Genomic DNA, 20,013 nt, shown 5'->3' on the forward strand with positions numbered 1-20,013 from the left:
TCTAGATCTAGGCTGGTCTCGAACTCACAGAGATCCGCCTGCCTCTGCCTCCCGAGTGCTGGGATTAAAGGCGTGCGCCACCATCGCCCGGCTCGTAATAGATTTTTTTAAAAAATGTTTGTAACTATAATTCCAGGGGATCTGACACCTCTGACTTCCAGAGGCACTGGTATTCATGAGCACATACCCACATGCAGACATACACATAATTAAAAAATAACAATAAAAATTTTTAAAAATTATTAAATTCTCTTAATTTCTAAAAGAAATTTCTAAAGAAAAAATTCTACCATACCTAGGATTTCTGTCTTTATCCTCAAGGCATACATTTATTAATTAAACAGACTACTTAAAAAAGAAAGAAATGTTGCACGATACCCATTTATAAAGGCAAGCTCTTTCCCTGTTACCAAGCTTTAACAATTGTCACACACACCCCGCACCCCTTATTTTTAAAATAGGGTCTATGTAGCCCAGGCTGGCCTCAAACTTTTGATAGTCCTTCTACCTCAAGTTCCTGAGTGCTGGGATCACAAGCCTGAAGTACCACTTCTAGCCTTATTGTCTTAAGATATCCAGATAGCACATTTTAGAGAGAAAATTGTATTATTTTTCTCAGTTTGAGCCTTTCATGATATTATGAAAACATATGTATACTTTACCTTTGCTGCTCACCCCCAGACTGACTGTAACTTCCAGAATCTAAAACACATAAAAAAAATTTTAAATCATATTTAAAATTTATGCTTCCCCTAAGACTAACTTTAGTTTATGCAAAAAAAACTAGCAACTGTCAAAAATTACATTAGGAAAAACTAAAAGCCAGGCCTGATGGCACACACCTTTAATACCAGCACTCAGAAGGCAGAAACAGGGGAGTTTCTGTAAGTTCAAGGCCAGCCTAGTTTACATAGTGAGTTCCAGGGAGCGAGAGGTGCAGTGAGGCTGTCTCAAAAAGACAAAATAAAATAAAAAAATAAAACACATACACACATGCACACAAAGAAAACCTAGAAATTAAATCTATGCATTGTTAAAACACTGTTCTAAAAGTATATGCTGGTGGTCACAAGAAAGTAAATATGAAATCATTGAAAATTCATCATTTAAAAACAAAAACTCAACCAGATATGGTTGTTCATACCTGCACACTTGGCAAACTGAGGCAAAAAGGATTGTCAGAAGCTCAAGAACAGCCTAGGATAGGCACACAGACTGCCGACCAGACTGGATGGACTAGTGAGACCTTGCTTAGTTCAAGCTACATCTACATATCTTTACATTATTAAAAGCAAAAACAAAAAAAGTACCTGTTTAAACTAATCAGGGCCAAAAAAGGGAAGAAACACGCACTCTGACATGATTAATCTACAGAATCGCACTATCATTACCACGTCAAAACATAGAACGTTTTTCTGCATTGGACTACTGTGGTTGTTATCATCAATAAGAGTCTCCTAAGACCTGCCAAGAAAAGCTGTTGATTTTACCAAACTTTCAAGCAACTGGCCAATTGGTGACATATCAAACCAGCAATGATCTATGCTTGTAGCCTGAATTTTAGCAACAAAAACTACCTCAAGAAAAAAAGCCTACCTGGGCGGTGGTGGCACACGCCTTTAATCCCAGCACTCAGGAGGCAGAGGCAGGTGGATCTCTGCAGGCTCAAGGCCATCCTGGCCTACAAGAGCTAGTTCCAGGAGAGGCTCCAAAGCTATAGGAGAAATCCTGTCTCGAAAAAACCAAAAAAAAAAAAAAAAAAGCCTAAATAAACATGTGAAGTAAAGGGGGCAGAAGAGGGTAGATTATAAACTTTCTCTATAGTTCAAAGTAGAAGTCATACCAAAATTTGTTAAGGAAGCACTACCCTTTTAGGTTTATATTCAATGTCAAATGAACAGCCTTAACTTGTGATGAATAAGACAGATGTTCAGATGTTATATAAAATACAACTATAAAACAGGAGTGTCAAACTGATCATATGACCAACCTTATCTAATTTTAAAATCTTCAATGAACAATTCAAATAAAATCGTAGCTTCCTTTTCAGTCAATTTATATCAAGTTATCATATAAAGATATATTACTACAGGTTTAACCCACTGTAAATATCTCCAATATGACATCTCTTTAAAAATCCTTAAGACTATTAAAGAAAGTCTGATAAATTATTTCCATGAAGTTAAGGACACAGGCTACATGAAATGGGGGAAGAGGAACTATCTTACATGTCACAGCTATTTCCATAACTGCTAAGAGTTGCAGCTAGCAACCAAAGGAAAATAGGAAAAGAACATACTCTACCTGGCCCATAAAGAGAATAGATGCACCTATCAAAGAGCAAAGGAAAGCCACCCAAATCAGAGTCAAGAAGACTGGGGGAGGGGGGATTTAAATACTTGAAGATACATATATTTCTCCATCGACAGTCTAATACCTCAGTATTTCCTTTTGGTTCAGACAAAATCATTTAAGTATTTTGCACTTAAATCTTTCGACCGTCTCTCAAAATCTAGTAGTTAAATATTCTTAACTTTAGCCAAAGTAATTATGGACCTCTAAAACAATAAACCTGACTTCAGTTGAACTAAAATTTCAAGATACACAAATAAGCACAGCCACCAAAAAATAAGTATTTCAGTGATTAAAATACAGGTGCTATTTTCAATTTAAAAAAAAAAATCAGTTTGCAAATGCCACTTAGGGCAACTCAAATAAGACCTTGTTAAGATTACCTGACACTTGAGCCTTGTGTCTGGACTTGTTCATTATTTAGAAGTGCTTCTAAATTATCAAAGTGTACCAGTGTACTGGCTATTTTATGTCAACTTGACACAAGTTGGAACCATATGAAGAGGGAACTTTAATTGAGAAAAGATCCAGCTATATGAGGCATTTTCTTAATTGATGACTGATGGGGGGGGAATGTCCAGCCCATTGTGGGTGGTGGTTGTGGGTTCTATAAGAAAGCAGGTTACAAGTCATGAGAACCAAACCACAAAGCAGCACCCCTCCATGGCCTCTTCATCAGCTCCTGCTGCCAGAAATAGCCTGTCCTATTTGAGTTTCTGTCCTGACTTCCTTCAATGATTAAACAGATAGTTATAGAAGCATAAGACAAACCCTCCCCAAGTTGCTTTGGCCATCATCACAGCCATAGTAACCCTACAATAAATTGGTACCAGGACAGTGGGATATTGCTATGACAGACCTGACCATGTGTTTTTGGGAGGACTGTGGAGGGACTTTAGAACTTTGAACTAGAAAAGCCATTGAGTGTTAACAGCTCAGTGGGCCATTCTTCAGGAGCTTGGAAGATAATTATATTGAGGGCAATTCAGACAATGAAGGCCTGGTTTGTTAAGTTTCTGGAGAAAGCAAAGACTCTGCCTGGCCCTTTTGTGTGCACAATCTGTGGTTCGCGTCAGCCAAGGCTGAAGAGTTGGCCGTGATTAAGAAGGGACCAGAAGCACTAAAAGACCATTCCTTTACTGGAACAACTGGGATACTGGTCAGCCAAGAAATTTGTGGGAATTAAAAGACCAACTACAAAGTGGTTTCTGACAGTTACCACACAGCTGTGTTCTAGATGTGGCCTAGGTCCTATCTTATGCTGGCAGTTGAATCTGGTACTGTTTAGAGTCCCTGAGGTGATACTGGTTTTGAAGGCATGAAGGGGTCATAGAGTAACTGAAGCTTGGCACTGTGAGGGGCCAAGAGAGGCCACTGGTGAAGGTATAGCCTCAGTAGCACTTGGAGTCCTGAAGGGACTGAAGGGGTCAAGAAGGGAAGTTAAGGCTTGGCACCAAGAAAAGAACACAGTAAATAAATAAATAAATAAATAAGTAAGTAAGTAAGTAAATAAGTAAATAAATAGAACACAGGACAGGCTACTGGTGAAAGTGCAACCCTGTTGCAGTAAGAGGCCCAGTATTTTGGAGATGCCAATACCACAGGATGACTACCTAGAACAGCAACAGCAGAGGAGCAGTCAGCTGGAGCCAGAGAAGTGACCCAAGCCCTTTGGAGGAGTTCAGAAGATCATCAGATACTGGATACTGAGTTACTTATAGTGGAGTTTGGTTTTGCTGTGTTCAGACTGTAACTGTGCCTTGGTTCTTCCCTCCTGAAGTTTTTTTATTATTTTACAGACTAAAATTAAAAGTTAAAAGACTGAATTTTTAAAGACATTTTAGGTTTTAAGAAACTTTAGACTTTTAAGTTATTTATGTTTTATGTATGTGCACTCTACATGCCAGATAGGGCATCAGATCCTATTATAGATGGTTGTAGCCACCATGTGGGTGCTAGGAATTGAACTCAGGACCTCCAGAAAAGCAGCCAGTGCTCTTAACCACTGAGCCACCTTTCCAGCCCCTAGATTTTAGACTTTTAAAGATACTGAATTTTGAGTATTTGAATTTGTAAAGAACTCTAGGACTTTTAAAGTTTATAAAATGTTTCATAGTGTGATGATGACGTTAATGTGTGATCTTGGGGGGGGGGGGGTGAAAAAGGAAAGGCTGTAGTTAAACAGTGATATTTGTGTGTCAAAGTGACAAGGAGTCATTTGTCCTGGATAGTTTTATGTCAACCAGACACAGCTAGAATCATCTGAAAAGGAACCTCAATTGAGAAAAGGTCTCCTTAAGACCCAGCTGCAGGTCTTTTTTTAATTATTGATTGATGGGGGAGGGCCCAGTTCACTATAGATGGTGACATCCCTGGGCTGGTGGTTCTTGGTTCCATAAGAAAGCAGACTGAGCAAGGCAGTAAGCAGCACCCCTTCATGGCCTCTACATCAGCTCCTGCCTCCAGGTTCCTGTCTTGTATGAGTTTCCGTCCTGACTTCTGCCAACGAACAGATACTGTAAGTCAAACAAACCCTTTCCTCAAGTTGCTTTGGTCATGATGTGGGATGCCCCTCTGTAGGCTGTGAATATGTTTTATCACCACTGGCTAATGAAGAGGCTGCTTTGGCCTATGGCAGGACAGAATATAGCTAGGCGGGAAATCCAAGCAGAGAGACAGAAAAAAAGAAGGCAGAGTTGGAAAGGCTCCAGCAGTTGCTGCAGGAGTAAGATGCCTGGTAAGCCACGGGGCCCATGGCAATACAGATTATTAGAAATGGGTTAATTTCTATGTAGAGCTAGCCAGTAAAAAGTCTGAATCATTGGCCAAACAATTACAACTAATATTAAGTCTCTGAATGATTATCTAACAAGTGGCTGCAGAAACCAGCAGGTAAGAGAGAGAGAGAAACTGGTCCTGTGGGACTGCGCAGGAAAGAAGAAAGTCTGCAGCTACATCAGTGTTTCAAAACAGCAACTCTAAACTCTAAGACAACTAGGTATGTCCAACTTGTGGCCCAAACACTGGAATTGTAGGCTCGAGCCACAAATACTGGCTTAAGAATTTCCTTTAAACATCATTTACAGCAGCTTCAAGGACACAACTACATTTCAGCTGATGTTTGTCTGGTTACTCTCTCCATCTTACCTCCAACCTATTTAACATGCTTTATTTCTGAACAGCATTTATCTAGGTAATTTTTTAGTACTGTACTGTGCTTTTACCTTTGTGCTCTAGGTGGGCTGTTTTTTTCTGTTTTCACTTGTACCTGACATCTTAAATTAGAATTTTCTATCTACCATAGCTTTTCTTTTTCCTTTTAACTCCTTTGCTACTTTCTATTACATTCTCTTTATATTCCATTTCCATGGCCTTATAAATTTTGGCATATTTTCTTGACAAAATTCAAAATTATCAACCTCCACTAAAACATCCAGACTTTACTATCCTAATGCCAATCAAATTTTGTGCCCTTATTTTCCCTGAAATTTTTATTCTTCTTCCTTTCTATACATTAATTCTTTTGGCAAAGATCAGTATGACTATGTGCTAGTTTATTTGGTAGAAAACTCAAGGTCTTTGGCTATTTTCCCTCTGGACATTAGTCTAAAACCTTTTTAAGCAGACTTTTTATTTATGTGTCCACAAGTGAAAGAGCATGCACACATGCATGCAAGACAGAAGAGGGTGTTAGATGCTCTAAAGCTGGAGACACAGGTAACTGTGGGCTTCAAGACACGGATACTGGTAACCAACTCTGGTTCTCTGTGCCATGAGCAACAGCGAAAGCTCCAAGGTCCCTCTGCAAATTGCTTTTTATGGGTTATTATTTTATAATCTGTAATTTTATAGATTTCGAAATTATTTTAGGCATGTTTGAAACTAATGCTTGATTAAAACTTTCAATTCCTTAGGCTTGTCTGCCTTTAATCCCAGTACTGATGAGGCAGGTAGATCTCTGTGAGTTCCTGGACACCTAGAACTAGTGAGGTCCTGTCTCAAAATTAAAAAATAAAAAAAAAAAGAACAATTTTTTCAGCTTTTTTTTTTTTAAGGCAAGAATTTCCCATGTTGCTCATGCTGGTTTAAAACTAGAGACCTGCCGGGCGGTGGTGGCGCATGCCTTTAATCCCAGCACTCGGGAGACAGAGGCAGGCGGATCTGTGAGTTCGAGGCCAGCCTGGTCTACAAGAGCTGGTTCTGGGACGGGCACCAAAGCTACAGAGAAACCGTCTCGAAAAACCAAAACAAAAAAAAAACCATGCTGGGCTGGAGAGATGGCTCCCGTGGTTAAAAGCATTGCCTGCTCTTCCAAAAGTCCTGAGTTCAATTCCTGGCAACCACATGGTGGCTCACAACCATCTGTAATGAGGTCTGGTGCCCTCTTCTGGCCTGCAGACATACACACAGACAGAATATTATATACATAATATTAAAAAAAAAAACTAGAGACCTTCCCAACTCAGCTTCCTAAGTACTGATGACAGGTATGTACCACCATACCCACAACTTTCACTTTCATCTCTATCCTTCTAAAGTGAACTTTGGAAGACAGATTACAACTACAGCTATAATTCTGCTAAGTTCGCTATTTCACTTTTCCCACCTTTGAAAATTATGTTTGGTGGAGCTGGAGAGATGGCTCAGAGGTTAAGAGCACTGCCTACTGTTCCAGAGGTCCTGAGTTCAATTCCCAGCAACCACATGGTGGCTCACAACCATCTGTAGCAAGATCTAGTGTCCTCTTCTGGCCTGCAGGCATACATGCAGACAGAATACTGTATACATAGTGAATAAATAAATCCTTAAAAAAAATTATGTCTGGGAGAGGGGAAGGGTAAAATGGCTCAGTAGGTAAACATACACGACATAAACTTGACATTCTGAGTTTAATATCTTGTACTACAAAGTCTTTGTCCTGACTTTCACAGGCACACCAAGGCACACACTCGCACCCACACATTAATGTAATTTTTTAAAGATTTATTTATTTATTTATTATGTATACAGTGTTCTATCTGTATGCTTGCTGGCCAGAAGAGGGACTAGATCTCATTACAGGTGGCTATGAGCCACCATGTGGTTGCCGGGAATTGAACTCAGACCTCTGGAAAAGCAGTCAGTGCTCTTAACCTCTGAGCCATCTCTCTAGCCCCCATTAATGTAATTTTTTTTTTTTTTTTTTGGTTTTTCGAGACAGGGTTTCTCTGTGGTTTTGGAGCCTGTCCTGGAACTAGCTCTTGTAGACCAGGCTGGTCTCGAACTCACAGAGATCCGCCTGCCTCTGCCTCCCGAGTGCTGGGATTAAAGGCGTGCGCCACCACCGCCCGGCAATGTAATTTTTTAAAATTGTATTTTATTTCTTTTTCAAATCTATGCAGCCTTTCCACATAATATGTTAGTCTTAACGGTAATTTATTCTTTTTTAACTTTTTCTAAATTTAACTTTATTTTATGTGCATTGGTATGAAGATGTCAGACCCCTTAGAACAGGAGTTACTACAGATAGTTGTGAGCTGCCATGTGGGCACTGGGAATTGAACCTGGGTCTGAAAAAGCAGCTGGTGCTTTTGGCCACTGAGCCATCTCTCCAGTCCTGATTCATTCATTCAGTTTTTTAAGTTACTACAGATAGTTGTGAGCTGCCATGTGGGCACTGGGAATTGAACCTGGGTCCTCTGAAAAAGCAGCTGGTGCTTTTGACCACTGAGCCATCTCTCCAGTCCTGATTCATTCATTCAGTTTTTTTAATCTGCAACATAAAAACATTTGTTCTTATCCGATTTGTCATTTGTCTCATTTGACACCTGTTCCTAGTGTTCACTTTTTACCATGAACTCACCTTTTAAAAGGTTTATATTTCCTCAGATTCTTTGTGATCTATGTTATCAGAATTCCTCCAGTTTTTCATTTTGTTTTACTTTTTTAAACCAGGAACCCAAAGATGTTAATCAGTCCAGATTTTTTATTTTTATGTTAAATCATTTTAAGGTTTCCTAAAGGCCAAATGAGTAACTAAAAGAAATAAGAGGTTCCAGGCTACAAATTTCAAGATCCTACTGTGTCTAAACTTCCTTGTTAACACTTACACTAAGATTTTTTTCCTCTTTGTTCATTTCTTCACTGAAGGACACAATCCTTCACATCAATTACCTGTAAACCCAAGATTTACAAGGGTTTCAGTTTCCATTATCGGGCTAACAGTTCAAGGTTGCATCACCCATCCTTAGAAAATAAAACCATCATACAAGACCTATACTCCCTGGAGGTAATTGCCAAAATAGCTCTATGCATATCATATTGGATTCTACTTCATTTTTTTTTTAAATTTATTTATTTATTTATTATGTACACAACATTCTGTCTGTGTGTATGCCTGCAGGCCAGAAGAGGGCACCAGACCTCATTTCAGATGGTTGTGAGCCACCATGTGGTTGCTGGGAATTGAACTCAGGACCTTTGGAAGAGCAGGCAGTGCTCTTAACCTCTGAGCCATCTCTCCAGCCCCCTCTACTTCATTTTTACTATGGGTTTTAGCCTTCCCAAATTTTTGTCTATATTTTTTTTGAGGTGCATATAGAGGATAAGATATCTTAAGCTATCCTAATTGCTTGACTTTATTTTATATATAACTAATATTTTACTTGTGATTTTAATTCAAAAGCTCTGGTAATTCACTTTCGCAAATAACTTTGATTGTCACTGATAATAATTTTGACTTACTGACAAAATACTATGAATACATCTCTTTCTCCTCACGCAGGCAATCAAATCCTTAAGTTTTGTGCATGCTAAGCATTAATTCCAGGCCAAATGATTATATTTTAATATGTTTGAAACTCTGACACAGCAAGCATCTGGATTAGTTGAGTCAAATTTCTAAGTGTAGTCTGGAATGTTTAAAGAATGTAACTTAATGATACTAGTTGCTTAGGGGCGAATTTATTAAGTTTATTAATTTAAACATGCATTAAAAACAAGTCAAAAGCATCACTTTTACACAAAAGTCAAAGTATTTTACACAAGCATCACAAAACATGTTACAACACTAAAAAGATCTTAAAAGATTTTAACTTAAGCCTCTAACTTTAAGTTTTCCATTGAAACCACTCAGTCCTATAAAAATGTCACTGTTTTATATGAATAATTACATTAAAAAAACCAACAGAGTTTGGGCAAGGTACAGCAAGCCTGTAATCCCACTCAGGAGACTGTTTAAGATGATGAATTAAAGGCCAGCCTGGAGATACACAAACAATCCCAAGTTGTTACTTATCACCGCTTGCACTAATTTTGGCAAATTTCTACTTGAGAGTAGAATTTTAATTTTTTTACAGTCATGGTTAACCTACATATACCCTTTCTTAGGAAGCATTTGTACATATTCTTCTGGACCTTTCAGGTATCATGATGAATTATGTACCTGGCAGCAGACATACCAGTGTCTACTTTGGAATAATCCCTTGTCTGAAAAAGAATTAAACAGAATTTGAAGAGCTAACTTCAGCACAGTTTAGCCCTGTCCATCAGACAGATGTCCTACTCCCACCCCCAAAAGCTTAGAGCCCCAGAACCAACGCTAATCTAGGGAAAGATTATCATTCCCCTGCCCAGTTTTTCCTACTCATTTGAAATCGTCTCCCACTGCTGCTGCCTTGAACGAAAGAAAGAACGAACGAACACGAACACACACACACACACACCCTAGTGGACTGGGGAAACCTTTTAAAAAGGATTGCTAATTAACAGAAGTATAAAAAAAAAAAAACTGGTGGGTGTATGGTTTAAGCCCTTAATCCCAGCACTTGGGAGGCTGGGGCAGATGGATCTCTGAGTTCGAGGCCAGCCTGGTCTACACATCGAGTTCTGGGACAGCCAAGGATACAGAATGAGATCCTGTCTCCAGTAAATAGGTAAATGTAAAACTACCAAAGGACATATTTCATTCCAGCCATATGGCTTTCGGCAATGTCCCTCGGAAGGAAAGCACGAACTCATGCTGGCTTCTAAGATCAAGTGGCTATCTAGGTCTGTCTCTGCCACCTGTAAATGTAGCCCAACAATAAAGGCCCTTGAGCGATCAACTGGACCTGTTAGAATCAGGAGGACTTTTTAATTCTGATTTAACAGGATTCAAACTGGCTGTCCGGGAGGGGTAAATGCCTCGCTTCCACACATCCGTGGCCTCCATAAATATCACTTCGAGGAAGACGCTCTAAGAGAAATGCCACGAAGACCTAAAAGCGCTCATCGTTAACTGTCAAGGCTCACTTTTCGGTGCAGGAGATGAACAGGTGGGGTACAAAGGTGAAGCCGGATATGCAACCCCCCCCCCCCGCAACCCCAATCAATCCCGGTGCTTACAGCAGAGGGAATGACCCGGACGAGCGGGTTGCGTGTAAAGGCAAAGTGCTGTGCAAAGGGCTCCCCACCTGATGAACGGGTGAGTCGGGAAGGGCCCAGCTCCACTTCTCGGATGGGGAAGCTGAGGAAAAAGGCCTCGCTGGGAGACCCGAGGCGCTCGCAGCGGAGGACCAGGAGCTGATGCTCACATCCCGACTTCCCCCGCCCCTGCGATGGAACAAGCGGGCCTCCGCCCCCCACCCCTCAACTAATACAAACCCCCCTCCCCGGGGAGCTGCGCGTCTCCGCAGGTTCTAAGGGCAGAGTCAAAAGACAGGGCTCCGGAGCTCTCCCGCCGCGATTCGTAGCCAGAGAGCGTTGGGAGCGTGCGTGCCTCCAGTCCAATATGGCGGCGCCGCGGCCGCCCCCCCACCCCCACCCCCCGAGCCTCCTTCGGGCCCGAGGCTTTCCCTCGCCACCCTCCGGTGGGCGGGAAGGCGGCCCGCACCCGCCGGACCCCTCCTCGCCGCTGCCGCTACTCGCCGGAGGCGTCACTTACCCGACATGCCTAACAGCCGCGGCGCGGAGCCCCCACGGCCCGCGGAGAACAAGGGAAACGAAAAGCCAGGCGGCGCGGCTGCTGGAGCTGTTCTGAGGGCGGCGCGGCGGGCTGAGGCCGACTGCGGGACCGCGGCAGCCAATCAGCGCGCGGAGGACGATACCACCGCGCCGCGGCTGGAGGGGTGATCCTACCCCGCTCGGGTCTGCCGACCCCGGCGTCTCTCCCGGATCACCCCTCCGGGACCGTACCATTATTGAGAGGGAACTGAGAAAGGAAAGTACCAAAGCCCTGGTGGGGTTAGGGGAGGCTGCCGCGCCGACTCGCTCCGTCCCGTTTACAACCCCAGTTCTAATTGTATTGGGACTGGCAGAATTGTGAGCTGTGAAAGCGAAAGAGGAGGCGCTCTTTTTCCCAGTCAGAACTATTGGCCTGGGAATCGGGTTTCTTTCCTCTAAGGTCGGGAATGGTGTGACCGGCCTCGCTCCGGCTCTGGCCGCAGAGCTTGAACCACTTGGGGGCGTTCCGAGTCTGAGGAGCGCGCGGGACGAAAGTCGTGACGAGCTCAGTTCCCGATCACCTCCAGGCTTCCTCGAACTGCCTTGTCCGGTAAAAGACAAGGTGAGACGAGGACAGAAACGCGAGTTCAGTCTAAATCACGCACAGACCTGACCCCAGGAATAAGGTGGTGCGGGAATCGCGCTTCTCAACCCTATATAATAACAGCTATTTGTTGGCGTCTTACATCATCTCATTTAATTCGCGCAGCAACTGATGAAATATTTCCTCCTGGTTGCGGATAAAAAAACGAACAGACTGAGGTCTTGTGGCTAATAAGGGCAAAGGTGGAATTTGGAAGTCTAGTAACCCACCCCACTGATGAGGGCTTTAACCTAACGCTGTACAGTAAACTCTGTTGAAGAAAGGGCTTGGAAAACTAAGAGAAGGACATTTTCCCCGAATGAGTGACATCTGAACCAAAGCCTGGGCGATGAGTTAATCAAGTTGAAGAAGTGGGCAAAAGGTCTGTCCAGAGTTGTAGAACAAGTAACTTGATGTGTTTGGAGTGTCGCCTGCAGGGGAGAATACTAGAATATTCCGGAAAAGTAGGAGGCTAAATAGCAGAGGCCTTGTAGTTTGAACTTTATCCTGAAGGCGGTGGATCCACCCACTAGAGACTTCAGAAGGATGAGATCAGATACGTATTTCCCAGCTGCAGAATGAAGAACAGGTTGGAGATGAGAGACGTCTAAAAGTGTGTGTGTGTGTGTGTGTGTGTGTGTGTGTGTGTGTGTGTGTGTTGAGAGTAGGGGCGACTGAGAATATTGCTCAGTATTAAACCTGGCCTAACATGCTTGAGTTCCTGGGTTCAATTCCCAGCACTGGTAAATATTTTTTTTCTGCCCATCGAGGTAGCACATGCCTATTAATCCCAGCATTCAGGGGGCAAAATCAGGCAGACCTCTGAATTTGAGGCCAACCTGGTGTACATGGTCAGTTCCAGGACACACAGGGCTGGCTACAAAAAGAGACCTTGCATCAAAACAAAATTCAAAATTTTAAGCAGAGAGATCACGCCACTGGCCAGTGCAGTGGTTATAGTGAGAGATCATAGTGCACTGGACTCAAAGTAGCTGTGGGGGTAAGGACAGAAATCACAGGCACACTTAGGAGGGAATGGTAATCAGTGCATGTGCAAGGAGCTGGTGCAGAGAGTTTTAGGTTTTCTGTATACACAAATGGGCAGGTGGAGGTGTCACTCACTGGACTAGGGACCATGGGGAACAGATTCGGATGGAGTAACTAGTTCAGAAGTGATACTTGAGGTCAGAAAAGGGCATGAGGTCATTTCTCCTCATTATGCCCTCAACTGTATAGACAGAAGATTATATTTAAAAAAAAAAAACCCTCCAGATGGGTACAAACAAGCAAAGTTAAAGAAATAAGTCTTCCACTACTACGAGCCATATAACTTAAGCATCTGTAATGAGGAAAATAACCCAAAGGAGAAGAGCTTTTCCTGTAGCAGGAGAGATTCAGGCCTCAGGAGGAAGAAAGAGATCTGGGTTAGTTTTTTTGTTTTTGTTTTGTTTTTAATTTTGAAGAAAAAAAAAGCAGTGTTGTTCGGGCCGGAGAGATGGCTCAGCGGTTAAGAGTATTGACTGCTCTTCTAGAGGACCCAGGTTCAATTCCCAGCACCCACATGACAGCTAACAACTGTAACTCCAGGGTCTGACACCCTCACACAGAGATACATACAGGTAAAATCTAATGTACATAAAATAAAAACAAATAAATTATTTTTTAAAAAAATGTTGTTCATCTTTGACTGCTTATGTTTATATCCTTATTTGTTCACCAATTCATCAGTCTCCCTTTCCTAAGGCTGCTCTGTGTGTAGAACCTGGAAAGTCCTAAAGACAGAGACAGAAACCCAGCTGTCACCCGCCAGAAACGACAGTCGCATAATTGGTGTGGTGCAGACCTAGAGTTCCTACTGGTTGTTGGAATTGAATGTTCTAGAGTTGGAAGATGTTCTAAAAATAGGACACTTCGTCTATAGGAAGGTTGGATTATCAAGGAAAGATCCCGCACGAGGTGCCTCCTGAAGCAAGCTTTGAAGGAAAATCAGGAATTAGCTGGTGGGTATTCCAAGCAAAATAGGCTGCATTGGTGATCCTGAGAGAGAGCACTTGGGGGCACTGTAAGTAGCCCTGATTGTCACTGGAGTTGTAGGGATGGGGGATGAGAAGAAATGCCGTGTCAGAAGTGGGCACCATGTGGACATGGAGATATATGTGTATAATCCCAGCACACGGGAAACTGCTGCAGGAGGATCCTAAGTTTGAGGTCAACCTGGACAACAAAGACCGTGTCTCAAAAGAAGGGGGGGGGGGAGGGGCAGAAGCTACTCTGAAAGGTTTTGTATGCTTTATGGTTGACTTTGGGCATCACAATTTAAAAAGGGGTAAACTTGAGGGCCAGTGAAATGGTTCATCAGGTAGCCACTTTCCACCAAACCTGATGTGTAAGTTTTTTCCTTGGAACCTGCATGGTAGAAGGAGAGAACCGACTCTTGCATGTTTTCCTCTGACCTCTGCATGCATTAATTAATGATCAGTTAAAATTAATTAAAGAAGAAAGTGGGAGCTTCTGAGGAAGTTAACTTAGGAGTAACAGTTTCCTGTCTCCATTATCTCATTTTCAGCACAGACTTGTGAAACAGGGATAACCCTGAAACTCCGAGAGGTGAACGTGTTGATCAAGATCCCATGGAATAGCAGCAGAGCTCCTGCCAGCCTTTGAACTGAGGTCAGTGATCTGTGCAGTGTCCCTGTTCTCCAAACTCGAAACTCCTCCCATGTCTGCTCTGTTCCAGGGCCTCCTCCACCACAGATGAAGCCCTGTGCCCTTCAGCCTTCCAAGCGTTTGCCCCATAGACGAATCGAGTGGGCCCTGATGATATCTACAGCAAGCTTTTGTCTTTACCCACTTAAAGCTTCATGGTGACTCTCCCTTCTCTAGTGGCATCCACTTGCCTGGCTTGGTCTACACACTGAGAGGAGAGAACAACAGCTTCAGCAGGATGTTTCTGGGAAGTTTCATTTCTGGGCCTGTTTGCCCCTGATCTATTCCCCGTGGCCTCAAAGGAGGTCCTGCCCTCTGCAACCCCCTCACCCACCCCATGATGGGTGGGTGTGGGGTTGGTTGTGTGCCCAGAAAGCTTTAGGCACTAGGTTTAATCCTCAGCCATGCAAAAAATTACTTTAAATTAAATATTGTGTAATTACTACCACTGGAATTGGTAAGAGGCTGAGGAGAAAAGTACGGAGATGAGCGTTAAGATCCCCAGGACCCATGTAAATGCTGGGCCATTATGGAGGTCTGCCTGGAATCCAGCATTTGGGAGGCAGACCCGAGCCCAGGGCAAGCTGACTAGCTAGAGTAGTCAAATCAAGTGTGCTCCAGTTTCAGAAAGAGACCCTGCCTCCATAAATAAAACGGAGGGCAACGGAAAAAAACACTGGACTTTAACCTCTGGCCTCTTTATGTGGCAGTTTTCTCAGGGATCGAAACATTCTACCTGCAGAGACTCTTCTTAAGATAGGAGGTAAATAATTCCAGACAACCTCTAGAAGTCCTGGAAACTGACCAGGCTTTTTTGCCTTAGGACTATGTAAGTGACTCCTGAGTGTTGCTCTCAGGCAAGCCAAGCTGCAAAGAGGATTCTCAGACAAGCCCAGCTTTCTGGAAGAGGCTCAAACTATCTGAGGCACTAGGAAAAGACACATTCCAGCCTGTTGAGCTGCCTGCAGGCTGTGCAGTGTGCACCAGGTTTCCAGCTTTTGTGAGCTGTCACCCATGCTAGAGTGGGTTTTGGTGATGTAGCTGTCTTCAAGTGATTTCTGTTCCTATAAGTCATAACCCCACCTCCATACTTTCTGTAAATAACCCCAGTGGAACTCATTGGCTCACCAAGTTGTACTTTGGTGTATCCATACGTTGGTCTGTATTCCCTTTCTAGAGTGAACAAGCGTGTGTGTTTGTCTTTCCAGGAAAAGTTTGTCACATCATACCGCTACATATGCATGTGCACCTGTGCGCACACACTTAATACACATACCAAATACACACACACACACACACACAAAACATAGCGTTTGTCAATGTGAAACTGATAAGAAGTCAGACTGGAGACGAAACACAAGGAGAAATGGAGGTCACTCCATGGGGAGTTAGCCGAGCTTCAGGTTCCACTGGTGACCTGAGCTCTAGCACCTGCCTCCTGGAGGAAGGGAGATGTTCAGAGTCCTGATCCCTGGCTCCAAAACCCACCCCTCCCTTTGTCCTTCCAGTTCATGGCTCCTGTAGTCCTATTACTATAACTTCTATGTTGCCTCTGCTGCCAGGTTAGCTCCCCAACTCTTCCATCATTGATGCAATCCTTGCAAGGACATTTTTAAGGGCCGGAGATTTAAGTAGGGTGAGAGGAGAAGCTGTCAGAGAGAGCTATTTGAGCAGAGGTGTGACCTGTTTGGCCAGGATTTCTCTGGCTGCTCTTTTCAAAATACAGTCAACTGCAGGACACACAAGAGAAACCAAATGAAGTAATTGCTCAGAAGAGTCACACGGAGGCCGCAGTGAGATCCTGCGGCAGTCACAGGATTCGAAGCTTTCCAATTTTTTTAATTTGTTCTGTGATATGTGACATACTTCTTTCTGAACCTAAAGCACCCCATCACAATACCGAAAACAGTAGGCATTTTTTTAAAAAAGCTTATTTATTTTGATTTTATGTGTATTGAGTATTTTGCATGCCTGGTGCCTTCAGAGGTCAGAAGAGGGCATTCGATCCCCTGGAACTGGGGAGTTCTAGATGATTGTGAGCTACCATGTGGGTGCTGAGAACTGAACCCGTGTCCTCTGGAAGAGCAATAAATAGTCTTAGCAACTAAAGCCAACTGTCTCTCCCAGCTCCAACATTATGCATTTTTTAAAAGGAAGTGGGGTGGGGGGCTGTGTGCAATGAATGCATAAATAGGAGTAGCACCACACAGAAATGGCCTGCCTTTCTGGCTTGTGTGTGAACTCCTCCAACTTGAAGAGTTTATCGAGAACTGTCCTATGGCTCCCAGGAGGCACAAGTGAGTGTCTCATGAGTGTTTGCTGAAAGAAGGACAGCTGCTCCGAGCCAAGTGCCACAGGCAGTGTGTAGCCATCGTCAGCACTCCACTCCTTGCAAGGGAGGTGTCCCTGGGACCCAGTTCCTGCAGCCTTCCTCGAGAGCAGGCTTTCCAGCTGCAGCAGGAGGCTACCCAGTCCTCCCACCATGGCAGGCACTTCCTGTTTAGGATGGAAAGGAACCAGACACTTTCCTGTTAGCAGGTCTCTTAAGCAAAGCAGCAGCTGCTAGCAAGAGACTGGCCCAGTCTTGCCGGCCAGATGCCTGGCGGGCAGACAGCCTTTATGTGGAAGGGAAGTGGGGCACAATGCCAGACTGGCCCAGCTTTTATTGTGTTCCTCGCAAGTCCCCAGGGTCCTGGTGTGAGTAAAAAACAAACCAAGAAGAGGCCGAGGCTTTTACTAAGCTGTGATGAGGGATGGGGTAGTGGGGCTGCTCCAAACTGAGCACTGCTTAGATAAGAAGCGCTGTGACTGTTCTGCAGTATGTCGTCTGGGCTGTGAGCGGGTCCAGGTATGGAAACGGCACAGGGTTGGGGTGAACACTTGTGTCTGTGCAACCCATCACCAGTACTTGGCAGGATTCAGGCTACTAATGATCCTGCTCACTCCTCATTGCTTGTCAGGGGCTTGGGGAAGAAAAAAGACAAGGATTTTCCCCCTTGAGGAATGACAGAAACTCAAGAGTTGTTAATTTACAAAGGTCACACAATGTAAAAATAGCCAAGATTCAAAGCCAGGTCTGTCTCATGTCTTGCTTTTCCCTGATCAGAGAGAGAGAATGGGATCCAAAAGTACATAGGCAGGTGCACTTGTGAAGGCGCCTAGACTGAGAAGGCCATGCCCACTGTGCTGGATAGGGGGGCTTCCCTCTGTTATAGGCAGAGGTGATTGCTAGAAAGTGGGGAATTGCATTGGTAAAAGCTCAGCTGCCTCTGCCAGTGGTAAGTCATTTCTCCACCAAAGCCCGCACCACCCAAGGGAAGCCTCGCCAGCTCCCTCCAGCTCCTCTCCGGTCCTCACTAGTCCTCAGATTTTGTTGGTTTGGGGACTCCTTGAGGGTGGTCCTCCTGTGACTGACTTACTTGGGAGCTCAGAATCCATCCCTTCTGATAGAATCTACTTTGTGTTCTGCATACTTCCTGGGGAGGAGGAAGGTACAAAGACAACACTGGCTGTTCTTGTTATACAGAGGGAAACTGAGGCCTAAAGGTTCCCTGTCCTGGATTATACATCTTGCCTGGTTCAAGGGATCTGCTGTGACCCTCTGCCAGAACAGGAGGAATGGCCTCTGACAGCTACTCCCCTTGGCACACAGCATGCCCAGGCCTGGCATGAGTTCCAGAGCTCTGTCCACTCTGGGAGGATTGGGAGGCTCTAAGGAGCTGAGCCAAACCCCAAGTTCCGCAGGAGGAAGGGCAGGGAAGGGGGCAGCTCTCTTTGAAGAGGACATGTGGTGAATGCTACCAACACTGCTGGGTCAGAATCAGAAACCACCCAGCAAAGAGAGGGTAGGAAGGAAGACAAAAACAAAACCATTGGAAAACTCAGAGCTGATTTCCTCTTGGGCACTGCTGGTATTTAGTGTTTAGTGATTCTTTAAGTCTGCAGTAAGCCTCAGGAATCAATGTTTCTGGAAGGGGAAATGGGGGTTGTGTTCTGGAGACTGAACCCAGGGCCTTGTGCTTGTTGGGCAAATACTTAACCTCTAAGCTGTAGCCCAGCCCAGGAGCCAGAATTTTTAGTAAGTGTTTCTGTGATGGACCTAAGAACCACATTTCATACATTCCACTTGATGTGCTGTGTTCTAGAGTTACACCATTCAGGTTTGAATCCTGCCTCCATTACTAGAACTATGACCTTGGGCAAATGATGGAATCCCTAAGCCTCATTTTCCTCATCCTTTAAAATAAGAATGCGTAGGATACTAGCTTTCTTCTAAAGAAGTCACAGGGTCTTTCTGTGTAGCCCTGACTGTCCTGCAACTGGCTCTGTGGACCAGCCTGGTCTTGAACTCACAGATATCCATCTGCCTCAGCCTCCCAAGTGCTGGGATTAAAGGCGTGTGCCACCACACCTGGCTCTCCACCAAAAAAGATTTCTTTTAGGGGCTGGAGAAATGGCTCCACAGTTAAAAGCACTGGTTTGTCTTGCAGAGGGCTGGGTTTCATTTCCAGCACCTCCATGGCAGCTGACAACCGTTTGTAACTCCAGTTCTACTCAATCTGATGCCCTCATTTGCCCTCCAAGAACACTGCACACATGTGATGGACCTACTACATAAATACAGGCAAACCATCCATACACATAGAAAAATTTTAAGATCTTTATTTTAAAATATTTAGTTTTAATTATATGTGTACATGTGGATGTGTGCACATGGATGCTAATGCCCTCAAAGGTCAGAAGAGGGTGTCAGATCCCCTGGAGCTCCAGTTACAGGCAGTTGTGAGCACCACCCAATGTGGGTGCGGCAAGTTGAACTACTGTCCTTTACAAGTGCAGCAAGTGCTCTTGATCGCTGAGCCATTACTCTAGGTGCTGATGTGGTGGTGGTGGTGGTGGTGGGGATCTTGTTGCTGTTGTTTGTTTGTTTGTTCCCATAATAGCACAAAGGAGACAAGGTAAAGTGGAACAAGGTAGCTCCCAAACTCAGCAGTGGTACTAGTGTGGATGGGATTGCCCTGGGATTCACAGAAAGAGAGTCAGCTATCTGTGTGGTCAAGCCTGTATTCTTGCAGATGCTTGGTTATCTAGAGATCCACAGCTCCCTCTCCCCTTTCTCAATAGTGCAGCTGAAATGGAGTCTGGGTATGCTAGAATGGAGAGAATGTGCTAGATGGGGAGAATCTAGCTGCAGAAAGAATCAGGTCAGACTGGACTTCTGCTAGGAGTCTACTCTCAGATAGGTGCCCCTTTCTGATACTTCCCAAAGCTCCCTGATCTAAAGAAGCCCTTCCAGGCTGGGCGGTGGTGGCGCACGCCTTTAATCCCAGCACTCGGGAGGCAGAGGCAGGTCGATCTCTGTGAGTTCGAGACCAGCCTGGTCTACAAGAGCTAGTTCCAGGACAGGCTCC

At 44.1% G+C, this 20,013-nt stretch overlaps 1 protein-coding gene across 1 annotated transcript in view; it reads right to left on the reverse strand.

Moving 5' to 3' along the window:
• Taf15 (TATA-box binding protein associated factor 15) overlaps positions 1 to 11,358 on the reverse strand; it is a 39,155-nt gene extending 27,797 nt beyond the window's left edge. Inside the window, exons 1-2 of the mRNA XM_005349356.2 lie at positions 11,255 to 11,358; positions 663 to 702 (exon numbers count right to left, since the gene is read on the reverse strand). Of these exons, the coding sequence (XP_005349413.1) occupies positions 663 to 702; positions 11,255 to 11,261 (47 nt within the window). The 5' untranslated portion in view covers positions 11,262 to 11,358. The remainder of the gene's footprint in view (positions 1 to 662; positions 703 to 11,254) is intronic.
• Positions 11,359 to 20,013: the final 8,655 nt, after the last annotated feature.

This window comes from Microtus ochrogaster, chromosome 7 (assembly GCF_000317375.1).
Source record: "Microtus ochrogaster isolate Prairie Vole_2 chromosome 7, MicOch1.0, whole genome shotgun sequence".
Classification (NCBI taxonomy): Eukaryota; Metazoa; Chordata; class Mammalia; order Rodentia; family Cricetidae; genus Microtus; species Microtus ochrogaster.